The sequence below is a fragment of the Talpa occidentalis genome, unplaced genomic scaffold (assembly GCF_014898055.3).
Source record: "Talpa occidentalis isolate TD23 unplaced genomic scaffold, MPIMG_talOcc4v2.1 talOcc4.5, whole genome shotgun sequence".
NCBI classification, from domain to species: domain Eukaryota; kingdom Metazoa; phylum Chordata; class Mammalia; order Eulipotyphla; family Talpidae; genus Talpa; species Talpa occidentalis.
Window position 1 is genome coordinate 106,382,697 of NW_023604861.1, and position 11,991 is coordinate 106,394,687.

An 11,991-nucleotide genomic window follows, 5' to 3' on the forward strand; every position below is an offset into this window, starting at 1 on the left:
TTAAATATAATATTATATTTCTATTTAAAACTTTTTTGACTTTTTTGTATCCTTTTTTTTTTTTCTCAGCTTCTGTTCCATCCCTGACCCACCTTTGCCGTTTGGAAATTCGGTCTAGTCTAAAGCCAGAACAACTACGATCTGACAGTTTTATCTGCCAGTTGCCACTTCCCAAAAGCTTGCATAATTACCTGCTCTATGCAGATGTTCTGAGGATGAATGAAGTTCCAGAACTGGCAGTTATTCAAGATGGAGAAATCATTGGAGCTACTTAATATGGCTCATGTCTTACTCTGAAAACCACCAAGACAAGGCACCATGGAGTACAAATTCTTCATGATTTAATAATCACAAAAATATGATTTTTGTTTGTGTGGTTAGTTAGATTTTGGGGGCAGTAGTTTAATGGGAATGTTTACAATTGGGCTTCCTGGTAAAAACATTGTAAACCTCATTTATGTTACTCTATTGCAGTTTCATTACCATTTTATGTTGTGATATTCAGATTTTAAACCATTTTCTGCTTTATTCTGATAATGAACTGTGATGCTGCTTCTAGTGCTAAATATGGCATATTTTCACCTATGATCCTGGGCTAGGAGTTTAGAATGGAAAGCATAAAATTTCACAGTAAATGACACAACAGTGGGCTTGAAATCATTATTTTATTTGAGGTTGAATATCTGTTAAGTTTATGAAAAAAAAGTTTTCCTATCTTCTCTTAATTCAGTCACTTTTATGACAACTTGATATTCACTGGTAAACTCAGGGAAGATAATAGTCTTAAAGAATATGGAAAGTGAATAATTTTGCTGCTTTTTTTTTTTTTTTTTTTCAGTTCCTTGGTACTCTTTGGCTAAAAAAGACTCCATTTCTAATCTGCAAAGGCATGAACAGGCCTAAACACAAGGATACGTTCAATTGAAAAAGATTAGGTCAGTATTGAGATAAATCAGCATTTACCACATTCAGAATACTAATCAGGAGACCAGGAAGAGCATTTCTGAGGCACCATCTTTAAAGAAAGTATGTGTCCCTGAGTCACTTAGTATCAAATAAAACATTCAAGCTCCATTCAACCTTCAATTCAGAGGGCAACTTTGAGCCTATGAAGCAATCATAGCCAGTTCTATTGATATTGTAATATTTTTCCTTTTTATTACCAGATAGGTATTTAAATAGTCCATGAAATTTAAATCTCAGAATCCTAGGTTGATGAGATGCTGCCCCATTGGTTTCAGAATTGCTCGATCTGAATCTAGAATCAGAGAGCAATATAAAAAGAATCAAGTAAGCTATGATAAGAGAGTGTGGGCACCAACATTGAAAGGTTATGAAAGCCATTATTGTCACGATAGACAACTAGAGATGGGGTCGAAAGGAGGGCATGTCCTTTGGGATTCTGTAACTAAAAATAGAAAGAAGTGAGTCAGTCTCGAATAGACCTTTGCTATTTCATATATGCAATGTTGAAGGCAGACCAAAGGATGGAGATATAGTTAAGGTCCATACTGGTGACTGACTCAGCTCAAATTGGAGATAAAATTGCTACTTGTAGGGTAGATACTGAGTTTCCGTGTGGGTCTACGGGCAGAAAATAAGGTTAGATAGGGAAAGCCAGGTGGAAATTATAAATCTTAATTTAATAAAGAAATTCCAAGAATGTATGTACCATGTAGTATTTTGGAAATACTGTCCCAATCTTTATTTTAACTAACCCTGAGTGTCTGATTTGTAATATAACTAGTTTTTTTAATTAGGACCAAACGTGTACAGAAAGTTTATATTGGAAGGTGAATCTTTCTTTCCATGTGTTTTGTTAAAATTCAAATATGTAATAAAAACTCAACTATCCATAATTTATCATTGAGCTCTTAGTCTTAAAAAATATGAAAATTAACATTTCAGAAGCACTTAAAAGCTGTTGGTATTTAAAACATAAATAATTTTTACTTATTTATGCAGCATATCTTTTTGACCATAATAAATTATTTATGATTTTTATGACTTATAGCAAGGACTCCAAGAGAAATCCAGTCAAAATATCTAAAAGCAGGTAAGTTATAGTTACAGCTTCTGATCAAAATAATACAGTCAGTTAGTGTGAACCTTAATTCTGCCTTGCGTGTACTTTAAAACTCTTAGTTTAAAGTCATAATGAATCTAATGACGAACCCCATGCAGTAGTTCTCTAATGGCTGTGTGTATTATCAATGTCAGGCACAAATCCATTTTAATAACTACTGCCAAGTTCACTCTTCTTGATTCCATGTAGTCTTTTAAGTATATTTCCTGATAACCTTTCTGTCAGGATATCTTTCTGTAATCATTTGATGTGATAGTGGCAGCCTGAACATTGTTTCAGTGTTCCCCTGACTTTTGTCAAATAGCAAGTGTCTTGATACCTACTTTCTAATGTCACTACTTCCCAGAGATCAGTTATACCCCTCCTGTGTCCCACCATCCTTGATGGTAATAATCTTTGATAAGCGGCCTAAGTGAAATATTTATGTCACCTAATTAGTTGATATCTTGAACTTTAGATCTCTTATTCTCACCTAATTCAATCTGTTAACATGTATGAAAATTGTGTTATGTTACAGATCTTCAAATACTGTGCCAGGTACAGTTTGAAGACATGAATATTTTTGATTGGTCACTCCTTAAAATTCTACTTTGATTTGTTAGTCCTCAAAAACTTATAGATAATAACTGTAATAAGATGTAAATAACTGCATGTTTTCTCTGGTACAGTGGACTTGATAGTTCTATCAGCATAGGATACAAAAAGCAGTTGAGAAAATTAATCTGAAGTTTACTTTTCATTTTTATACCCTTCTATGTTCTCAGAGGTATATTCCCCAATTTATATTTCTTGATTGGTTATAGAAAATTTGTTTGAAGAGGAACTCTCAGTACAAGTATTGCTGACAGATGCTTGGTGCTGCTGCTAAAGATTTTAAATGGTGGGAATGGCTGAAGGGGATGGTGAAGTTCCTGGTAATTTGGCCATTTTATATTTTATGATCAAGTATTTGAGATTTTTTTTTTTTTTTGAGATCTTAAAAATTAGGAAATAATCAGTAAAATTACATACTGCTTTTTTTTAATTTCATAAATTCAGATACCCAATTTAAAGAGAATCTTTGAGCCAAAGGAATCTCTGAAACTTTTCCTCTGAGCTGGGAATATAATACCACCTTGGATATTACTAATTCTTTTGATTGGAACAATGCCTTCATCCTTTCCTTATCCCCAGCATCCATGGTTGCACCTAATTAATGTGTAGGTAAGAACCCAAACCAAGAGTACATTATTCATGACTCTCATGATCTAGGGTATTTATCTGAAAGGTAACTGAGAGTGGGTTGTACTGGCATGAGGAAAGGAGAGGTATATTCTAATTAGATGTAGTGTTGGGTCTCTGACTGTATACCTGTGCATTCTCTATAAGACAGTGTTTATGACTTCGGGTAACTATGACCTATAGTGGAGGGCTTAGATTCTATCACGGTAATTTTATAAGTAAAATTGTTTCTTTGCTCTTTTTTCATTTATTAACAAAACATTTAAGGAAAATTTAATATTCCTGGTGCAGCTATTCAGGTTTCCTGATTTGCTTTCTCTTTTTTAAAGTTTTTTTTCTTTTTGAGGCGTTGTTTAATCTCATTTACATTTATTATTATTGTTATTAAATGACAGGTGGTCATTAATATAAAATACTTTGCAATAAGTAAACTTTTTTGGTTGGAGTTACTAAACATGTGGGTTTATGAGACAGAAAACTGATTATACTTAGCATTTTTGTGACATTAATAGAAAAATGTATAGCCTTAATTGACAGTAATTTATGCTGAGAGAAGACCAGTTTGAATTATGTTTGTTATGGAAACATATACTTTGAAATAACTTAGCACAATTTTTACATAATCTTCTGCAGTTACTTTGGTGAATAAAATAATTTAGAAGAAGGACATCTAAGGCCTCCCTGGTGGTGCAAGGGGTTAAGCTTCAGCACTGTGAAGCTATCCACAGCCACTGCAGCTTGAGTTCAATCCCCAGCCAGGGAACTAACCCACATGGCACAGCAGACCTCTCCTGTCTCACCTGCTACTCCCCTCAGCAGTGTATTTCAGTCAATCCACCTGTTCTGCTCCCCACTGTGTCCCTGGTGAATCCTCTCAACTCCCACACCTCTGGCCTACACCCTAGCTCGTTATGCATAAATAAATAAATAAATCTTTTTTTTAAAAAAGAACATCTGCTAACCTATTGCTATGCTAGTAAAAATAAAATTCTTAAGTAGCAGTAATGAAATGGCATATTTTAAGTGGTTTTTTTTTTTTTTTTTTTTTTAAGAAATACCTATTTAAGAATTAAGCAATTCTTCAAACTGGCAAAAAAAGGAAGAAAGGCTATGGGACTCTACTATTTATAATTCAGATGATGTTAGGATATTTTCTTTCTCTTGGATTTAAAAAATACAAATTTGAGGATTTTTTTTTTAAGTTAAAGCACTTTTACAATTTTGTACCTTAATTATAACAACTGCAGTAGGGCCTCCCTGGTGGCACAGGGGTTAAAGTCTCAGCACAATCAAGCTATTGCCACCCACTGTGGCATGAATTTGTCCCCTGGCCAGGGAACCAACCTACATGGTGCAGCAGACCTCTCCTATCTTGCCTGCTGCTCCCTCAGCAGTGTATTTCAGTAGATCCACCTGTTCTGGTCCCCACTCTGTCTCTGAATTCTCCCCTCGCATCCCTGGCCTATACCCCAGTTCTCCTACACAAAAATAAATCTTAAAAACAATAGTAATAATATATGCAGTCAAGTTCAAGCTCTTGAGTTATCACAAATTCTGGATTGATAAGAATGGGAAATGATATGGCATTTCTGGGTTGAATCTTTTCCTGAGATCCCAGCATAAATCTAACCACCCCTCCTTCCTATTTGCAAAGAAGAGAATGAAGATGAGACCTTAGTAAACTGCTATAGTCCTTTTGGTCTTAACCCAGGGGAGTTGTGCAATTGCATATCTTTTGCTTTACTCTTTTATAACTATGTTTCATATGTATTTTCAATGAAGGAATTTAAAATGCTGTTGTTGCAGTGAAGATTAGTGTCTGCATGGTATTTCTATTTCATGCATAGCACTAATAGATGAAACAGAACAGGTGGTAATTGCCAGTGGCTCACTGAGACTTGTGAATAGCATCTGTTTATATCTCTTTTACCATCATTGGTTAGCATAACCTTCTCTTCATTACTTTCTTATATAGATTATAAAAGTCTATCATGAGTCACTATAAGGTGCTAATTTATCCCCTAACATGATGCAATAGATGAAGAAGAAATGTGATGGTGAATAAATGTGACTATGATCCAAATCAAACAATTTAAAAAGTAGTCATAATACTTGAGATTATTGAATCAAATAATATGTGCCAAAAATACCAAGTCCAAGCCAGAGTAGTTCCACATATAGAAGGGTTAGTTAGTAGTGTGTAGTCTGTATTTTGGTTTTGACACTTTGTTTTAGACAATAAAACATTCAAATCCTTATTTTTTTTTAATCCTACTTGTAATTATTTAGTTTTACTGAGCCCACTCTTAAATCTCATAGCATGGTATTTGTTTATATGTGTTCTGGCAAATGCATACTTACTCATTTTTATCTATTATGTGGAAAAAAATATGGAATTATACAATGAATTTCAGTGTTCCCATCACCCAGTTGCAATAATTATCAGTCATGGCTGTTCTGTTCTTACTTTTCCCCCACCAATTTCCTTTTTTTTTTCTTTCTGCTAATGGAATGGGACAAAATTTATTCTAGGATGCTCCTGGATTACAGGGCCTTTGGCAGAGCCCTGACTAAAGGATTCAACAAAGGTGTCCATCAGCCAATGCTAGGTAGGGTGGCAGCTCTCCAGGGCCTGGCTAAGGACAGCCAGCATTTGGGTTGTTGAAAAATAGTTTATGAGACTAAAAGGTAAGGAGTATTGCCTTTATTTTTTTTTTTAATATTTATTTATTTATTTATACGAGCACTGGGTACAGTCAGAAGCGCGGGAAGGTGAGAGAATTCACCAGAGCCAGAGCGGGGAACAGAACAGACAGACTGACGAAATACACTGCTGAGGGGAGCAGCGGGGAAGACAGGAGAGGTCTGTCATGCCATGTGGGACCCTCGCCTGCGGCTGGGGATGGAACCAGTGCTGCAGAGGCTACGGGCAGCCTCGCAGCCCAGCGCTTAACCACTGTGCCACCAGGGAAGGCCCAAGGAATATTGCCTTTAGATGGAAGAAAGGGGAGAGTGGACCAGGGTTGGGAAGAAGGATTTCAAGGTCAGAAGGTTAGGAATGATGGAGTTGGTCACAAAGTTCTTCATGGCCAGACATGGCTGAGAGGAATGTGATCCAGTGGGCTGATTTGGCTCAGGCCAGTTTCAGGAACTCTTGCAGTGTGTTCTGCCCCACAGCTTCCAAGAAGAGCTCATGATCCCACAGTACTGGTCCCATTCAACAGCCAGGTGGGGTAGCCTTGGGGTTGCGTGGCCAAGGCTTGCATCTCATTCCACAGAGTGTTGTCCTGGGAGATGTACACTAGTTGACACTGGGTGTGCTTTCTGTCCCAGATGTGGTTCAACTCTGTTAGGACTTGATTTCATGGGACCTGGTGACGGACGTGCTGTAGATGTGCAGGCCACTCATGCTGTGGGTGGGTGGATGGGTGATGGTAGCAAGAGCTGCACCTTTCCCAAACATTTTGAAGCAAATTCCAAACGTCTCATGTATAAATATTTTAGCATGAATCTCTAGAAGGCCAGGACTCCCTCTTAAAACATAGCTATAATACTATCATTCGTATTAAGATACTTTCCTAAAAAAAAAACTCTTAATATCGAATATCTAATTAGTATTTGGCCTATAACTTTTTTAAAGGTTTGCTTCAAATACACATCTAGAAATATTACTGTTGTGTGATTTTTTTTTTCTCCCCCTTGGAAATATTTTGTTTGCAGTAATAGGTATTTTTCCTGTAATGTTTCCCCAAATCTGAACTTTAATTATTGCATCCCATGCTGTCATTTAATATGTTCCCTGTTCTTTCATGTATTAAATTACATATTCCTGTGTAATAATTGCCTTAAATTTAGCAGCTTAAATGACAATGAACTTTACCTCACATAATTTCATTTTTTTTTTTTTTTAAAGATTTATTTATACAAGAACTGGGTATAGGCCAGATGCACGGGAGGGTGAGAGGATTTACCAGAGACAGAGCGGGGAACAGAACAGGCAGACTGATGAGATACACTGCTGAGGGGAGCAGTGGGCATGACAGGAGAGGTCTGCCGCGCCATTTGGGACCCTCACCTGCCGGCTGGGATCGAACTGACACTGCAGAAGCTGTGTACAGCTTCACAGCGCTGTGCTCAACTGCCTGCGCCACCAGGGGAGACCCATCTAACATAATTTCTGTGGGTCGGGAATTAGTTCAAGAATGCTTTTGCTGAGAGCCTATGGCTGAAGGACTCTCCTGAGGTTGTATTCAGTCAGTAAGCTGGGACTGCAATGACCTAAAAGCTTGGTAAGAGTGGAAGCAGCTACTCTAAGAGGCCTTATCACATAACTGTTGACTGGAGACCTTGGTTCTTTACCACATGGATATCTCCATATAATTGCTTGAATCTTCTTACAAGTTAGCTTACTTCCCCCTAACAAGTGATCTTAGAGATGGAGCATGGTGGATGCCCTCTTTTATAATCTATTTTTAGTCACACACCATCATTTCCAACACATTCTATTAGAAGTGAATCATAAAGTGTACCCCATACTCAAGGAGAGAAGTAGACTCCAACTAAAGAAGGAAGGAGTAGAAAAGTAGGAAAAAAAATTATAGTCATCTTTTGAAGTTATTCTGCTTATTTTCTGTAAATCAGTAGTCAAGAGACAATGACTGGGTATGTATTTTGTGGGACCCAGTGTAAAATGAAAACGTTGAATTTCAAGATGGGGAAAACAGCTTTTAACCAAACATGGGATCTTCTCAACACAGAATTCTGTATGATTCCACCGATGACATCTGTGAATATAACCCTAGTTGTGGACACGATCAGATTCAGATTTTATACTCATACCTTTTTTTTTTTTTTATCTAGTGTATTGCTCCGTAGTGAAGTTTGAGGCCTTTGGTGACCATTAGCTAGATAAATTAATTCATTATTTCCTGCAATACTTTGAAAAAGAGAACTCTCCTTAAGTATTTTGTTAAGTTGAGAGTTGGTATATATAGGAAAAGCAATAAAATGTTTGGTTATTTTCTTAGCCAGTTTTCAAGATGATGAATTGATTATCTTAATATCCCTTAATGGATATTGTCTAATATCCTTTAAGTGTACAGAAACAGCTTTTTCTCTAAATTGCTTTCAAATCAGTGTTTTCCATTTTTAAATATTATATAAATATGATAGAGTTTTTGTAAGTTTTGAGTATTGCAGTCATTACCCTTATTGTTTGAATTGTTCCATCTTTAGTATTTAATGTTTGGTAGCTTCTTTGCTTTCTATTAATAAGATATTCCAGCTTTTTTTTTTTAAAACAGATTATTTATTTGTACAAGTGCTGGGTACAGTCAGAAGCGCGGGAGGGTGAGAGAATTCACCAGAGCCAGAGCAAAGAGCTGAACAGGCAGACTGATGGAATACACTGCCGAGGGGAACAGCGGGTGGCAGGAGAGGTCTGCGCGCCATGTGGGACCCTCACCCGGCGGCCAGGGATCCAGCTGGTGCTGCGGAGGCTGCGGGCAGCTTCACAACCCAGCGCTCAACCGCTACGCCACTGGGGAGGCCCAAGATATTCAAGCTTTAATTTGTTCATTTACTTCCTCAATCTGGGAATCAGTCATTTTTCCAAAGAACTTTGTTTACTTTTTCAGAAATAGTATTATTAAGACTGGAATACATTTTACACCAGAGAGGGTGGTGGGGTGGGTGGTGAGGGAAGGAGAAAGGGATAAAGGGAGGATAAGAATGAATAGTTAGGGCCTCCCCTGGTGGCTCAGGCGGTTGAGCTCTGGAAGCTATCTGCAGCCTCTGCAGCGCTGGTTCGATCCCTGTTCGATCCCTGTTCTATCCCTGGCTGGCCGGCGAGGGTCCCACATGGTGCGGCAGACCTCTCCTGTCGTGCCCGCTGCTCCCCTCAGCAGTGTATTTCATCAGTCTGCCTGTTCTGTTCCCCGCTGTGTCTCTGGTGGGTCCTCTCACCCTCTCGTGCATCTAGCCTGTACCCCTGTTCTTGTATAAAAATCAATCTTTTTTTTTTTTCCCTAAAAAAAGAATGAATAATTAGGTACATTCATTTCTGCGGTTTGGTCATTTTAGTAATAAGTATTCTGTTCATATTCTTCATATGACTGCAATATTCTTACATATTTCTTACATATGTATTTCCTTTCTTATATGTTAAAATCCTTAATGACACCAACAATTCTCATTTATTTTATACAAGATATACACACACTAGTCTCAATCTGAGTTTGTAACAGTTTCTATACTACCATTTATGTTATTAGTGAAAACGGTTTAAAATATATATCCCCCCCATTGTTTTTGTTATTTAGGTGTATCTCACTAGGGGTTTAAGAGTCAAACTTGTGTTTTAAAATCACTTGAGTGCACAAGATTATGTTTTATTTTCATTTTGCTTTTTCAGGGATTTTTGAAATTTAATTTTTGAAATTTAATTTTTGTTTTATAATTATGAGAAATATTTCCATCTTTCAGAGTTAAATATTTCCATTGGCCTGTCATCTTTTTATGTATCTACACCAAGTTGCTTTGTAATAAAATATTTGTAATATATTTTGATGCCTAGCAACACCAACACCTAGCAACACTCTTCCTTTTTGTTTTTTGTTTTATAAATTTTGTGGCTATTTTCCCATGCTTGTTCTTCCAGATAAATTTATTTCGTTTGGGACTAGTGTAGATAATTTTATTTTGCTTCTTTATATTTTTTATTAAAATTAGCTTTGATACTACACTTGCATACTTTTTAAAACTTTTTTTTTTAAGATTTATTTAATTATACAAGAACTGGGGTACAGGCCAGAGGTGCAGGAAGGTGAGAGAATTCACCAGAGACAGCAGGGAGCAAACAGGCAGACTGGTGGATGGAAAATACTGCTGAGGGGAGCAGTGGGCAAGGCAGGAGAGGTCTGCGGCGCCATGTGGGTCTCTCCCTGGCCGGCTGGGAATAGAACCCACACTGCAGAGGCTGCGGACAGCTTCACAGCACTGTGCTCAACCCACTGCACCACCTTGGAGGCTCTAAAACTTATTTTTAATTGAGGTAATATTAGCACACTCCCATCAGGTATTGCAACCATAGTGCACCCACCACCAAATCATACATCTACAGATAGATGTTTTCCATCTTTCTATCAGTTCTGCTGCTTTTTTTTTTTTTATTTTTGGTGGGACCCTCACCAGCGCCGGGGAACAAACTGGAGCTGCAGAGGCTGCGGGCAGCCTCGCAGCCCAGCGCTCAACCGCTGCGCCACCAGGGGAGACCCTTTCTATCAGTTTCTTTTTTTTTTTTTATTTAAATTTTATTTTTTATATTCCCCATACAATTACAACCCCCTTATTTTGGCCCCAAGCCCTCCTCACCGCCCCCCACCACCCTGCCATAGAGTGTCTCTGGTTCATAGTTGTTTGTCGATTTTGATATTTTCTTTCTTATATCCTTTTTCCTGGGCCCTTATTTAAGTTTTCTAGAAAAAATATGGAACGCTTCACGAATTTGCGTGTCATCCTTGCGCAGGGACCATGCTAATCTCTGTATCGTTCCAATTTTAGTATATGTGCTGCCGACGCGAGCACTCTATCAGTTCTTAAACCTCTATTGCTTCCTCCTATCTGATTAATTGCTTGCTTAATACTTCCAATCTTTGGAGAGCTTCCAGGCTATGAACATCTCAAGGCACTAGAAGAGTGGCCCACCTAGAAAAGGCTTGGAACTTCCGTGCCTTTCCCCATGTATCTTGCCCTATACACCTCTTTCATTTTGATGTTCCTGAGCTGTATGCTTTACAATAAACAGGTAATGGCAAGTAAAAGTGTTTTCCCGAGTTCTGTGAGCTGTTTCAGCAAATTGGTGTCTCTCTGGCATGCTTTCTTATATATTATTTGTAGGGATGCTATTCTTATTTTCTCTTATTCTTATTTTTACTTTTTATGGGATTCCACTCTGAGTCAGGTCAAATACAACAGTGTTGCAAGTGAGATTTTTCAGAAAAACTCCTGAAAAGGTCAAACTTTAGGAATAAGGCCTTGTAAGAGTTTCCTTCCTGGTGGTTGCCAGTCTGATGGATTTTACCAGGAATATAGACTGCAAAGTTGAGTGTAGGATGACTTTGTCAAGTTAAAATGCCACAAAAGTCATTGATCTTACTAAATTTTGCCATTTTTCTTGAATAAATGTAACCCATAGTCCATAAACTTTTGATTAATCAGTTTTGAAAAAGTTAATTCCGACAATTTTTTCTTTTTTATAATTTTTATGTTAGGAGAAGGTCTATACACATCCTAGTGAAAGAACTGGTAGCATATGACTGGCTAGTTTCATATTGGGGTGATTTATGATAGTATGACCTGTGACTTTTCTGTGTTTCCAATATTCCTCCTTTTAAAATAGCAATTTTTACTTTCTACCTATCATATATTAAGTTTATGGGGATGAGATAACTTATATCTTTAGTTCACAAAACTTTAGACCAAAAGGAACTGAACTCAAGAAATTGCATCTGAAGAATCTTATCTGCATTTGGGCCCAATTCATATAATAAGATACTTGTCCTCAATCATTGTTGCTGGTATTAGTTGGTAGGTGAACAGAAGAAATTCAAGCAGCATACTGAAGCGTGAAAGGTTTAATATCTGGAGGGGATCAACTAGGATGGTGGGAGGCAATGCTGAAATTC

General features: G+C 37.4%; 1 protein-coding gene, 1 non-coding gene and 1 pseudogene across 3 annotated transcripts in view; 1 reads left to right on the top strand and 2 right to left on the bottom strand.

Annotated features, from left to right (window-relative positions):
• ASB3 (ankyrin repeat and SOCS box containing 3) overlaps positions 1 to 569 on the top strand; it is a 93,726-nt gene extending 93,157 nt beyond the window's left edge. For both annotated transcript variants that reach the window (XM_037528073.2, XM_037528074.1), the window contains exon 10: positions 70 to 569. In XM_037528073.2, the coding sequence (XP_037383970.1) occupies positions 70 to 275 (206 nt within the window). In that variant the 3' untranslated portion in view covers positions 276 to 569. The remainder of the gene's footprint in view (positions 1 to 69) is intronic.
• Positions 570 to 6,440: 5,871 nt separating this feature from the next.
• On the bottom strand, positions 6,441 to 6,716 carry LOC119259308 (SH3 domain-binding glutamic acid-rich-like protein 3; annotated as a pseudogene).
• A 4,071-nt stretch (positions 6,717 to 10,787) lies between these two features.
• Positions 10,788 to 10,891, bottom strand: LOC119259986 (U6 spliceosomal RNA). The gene has a single exon (XR_005128632.1). It is a non-coding gene; the product is annotated as a U6 spliceosomal RNA (small nuclear RNA).
• Between the last annotated feature and the right edge of the window lie 1,100 nt (positions 10,892 to 11,991).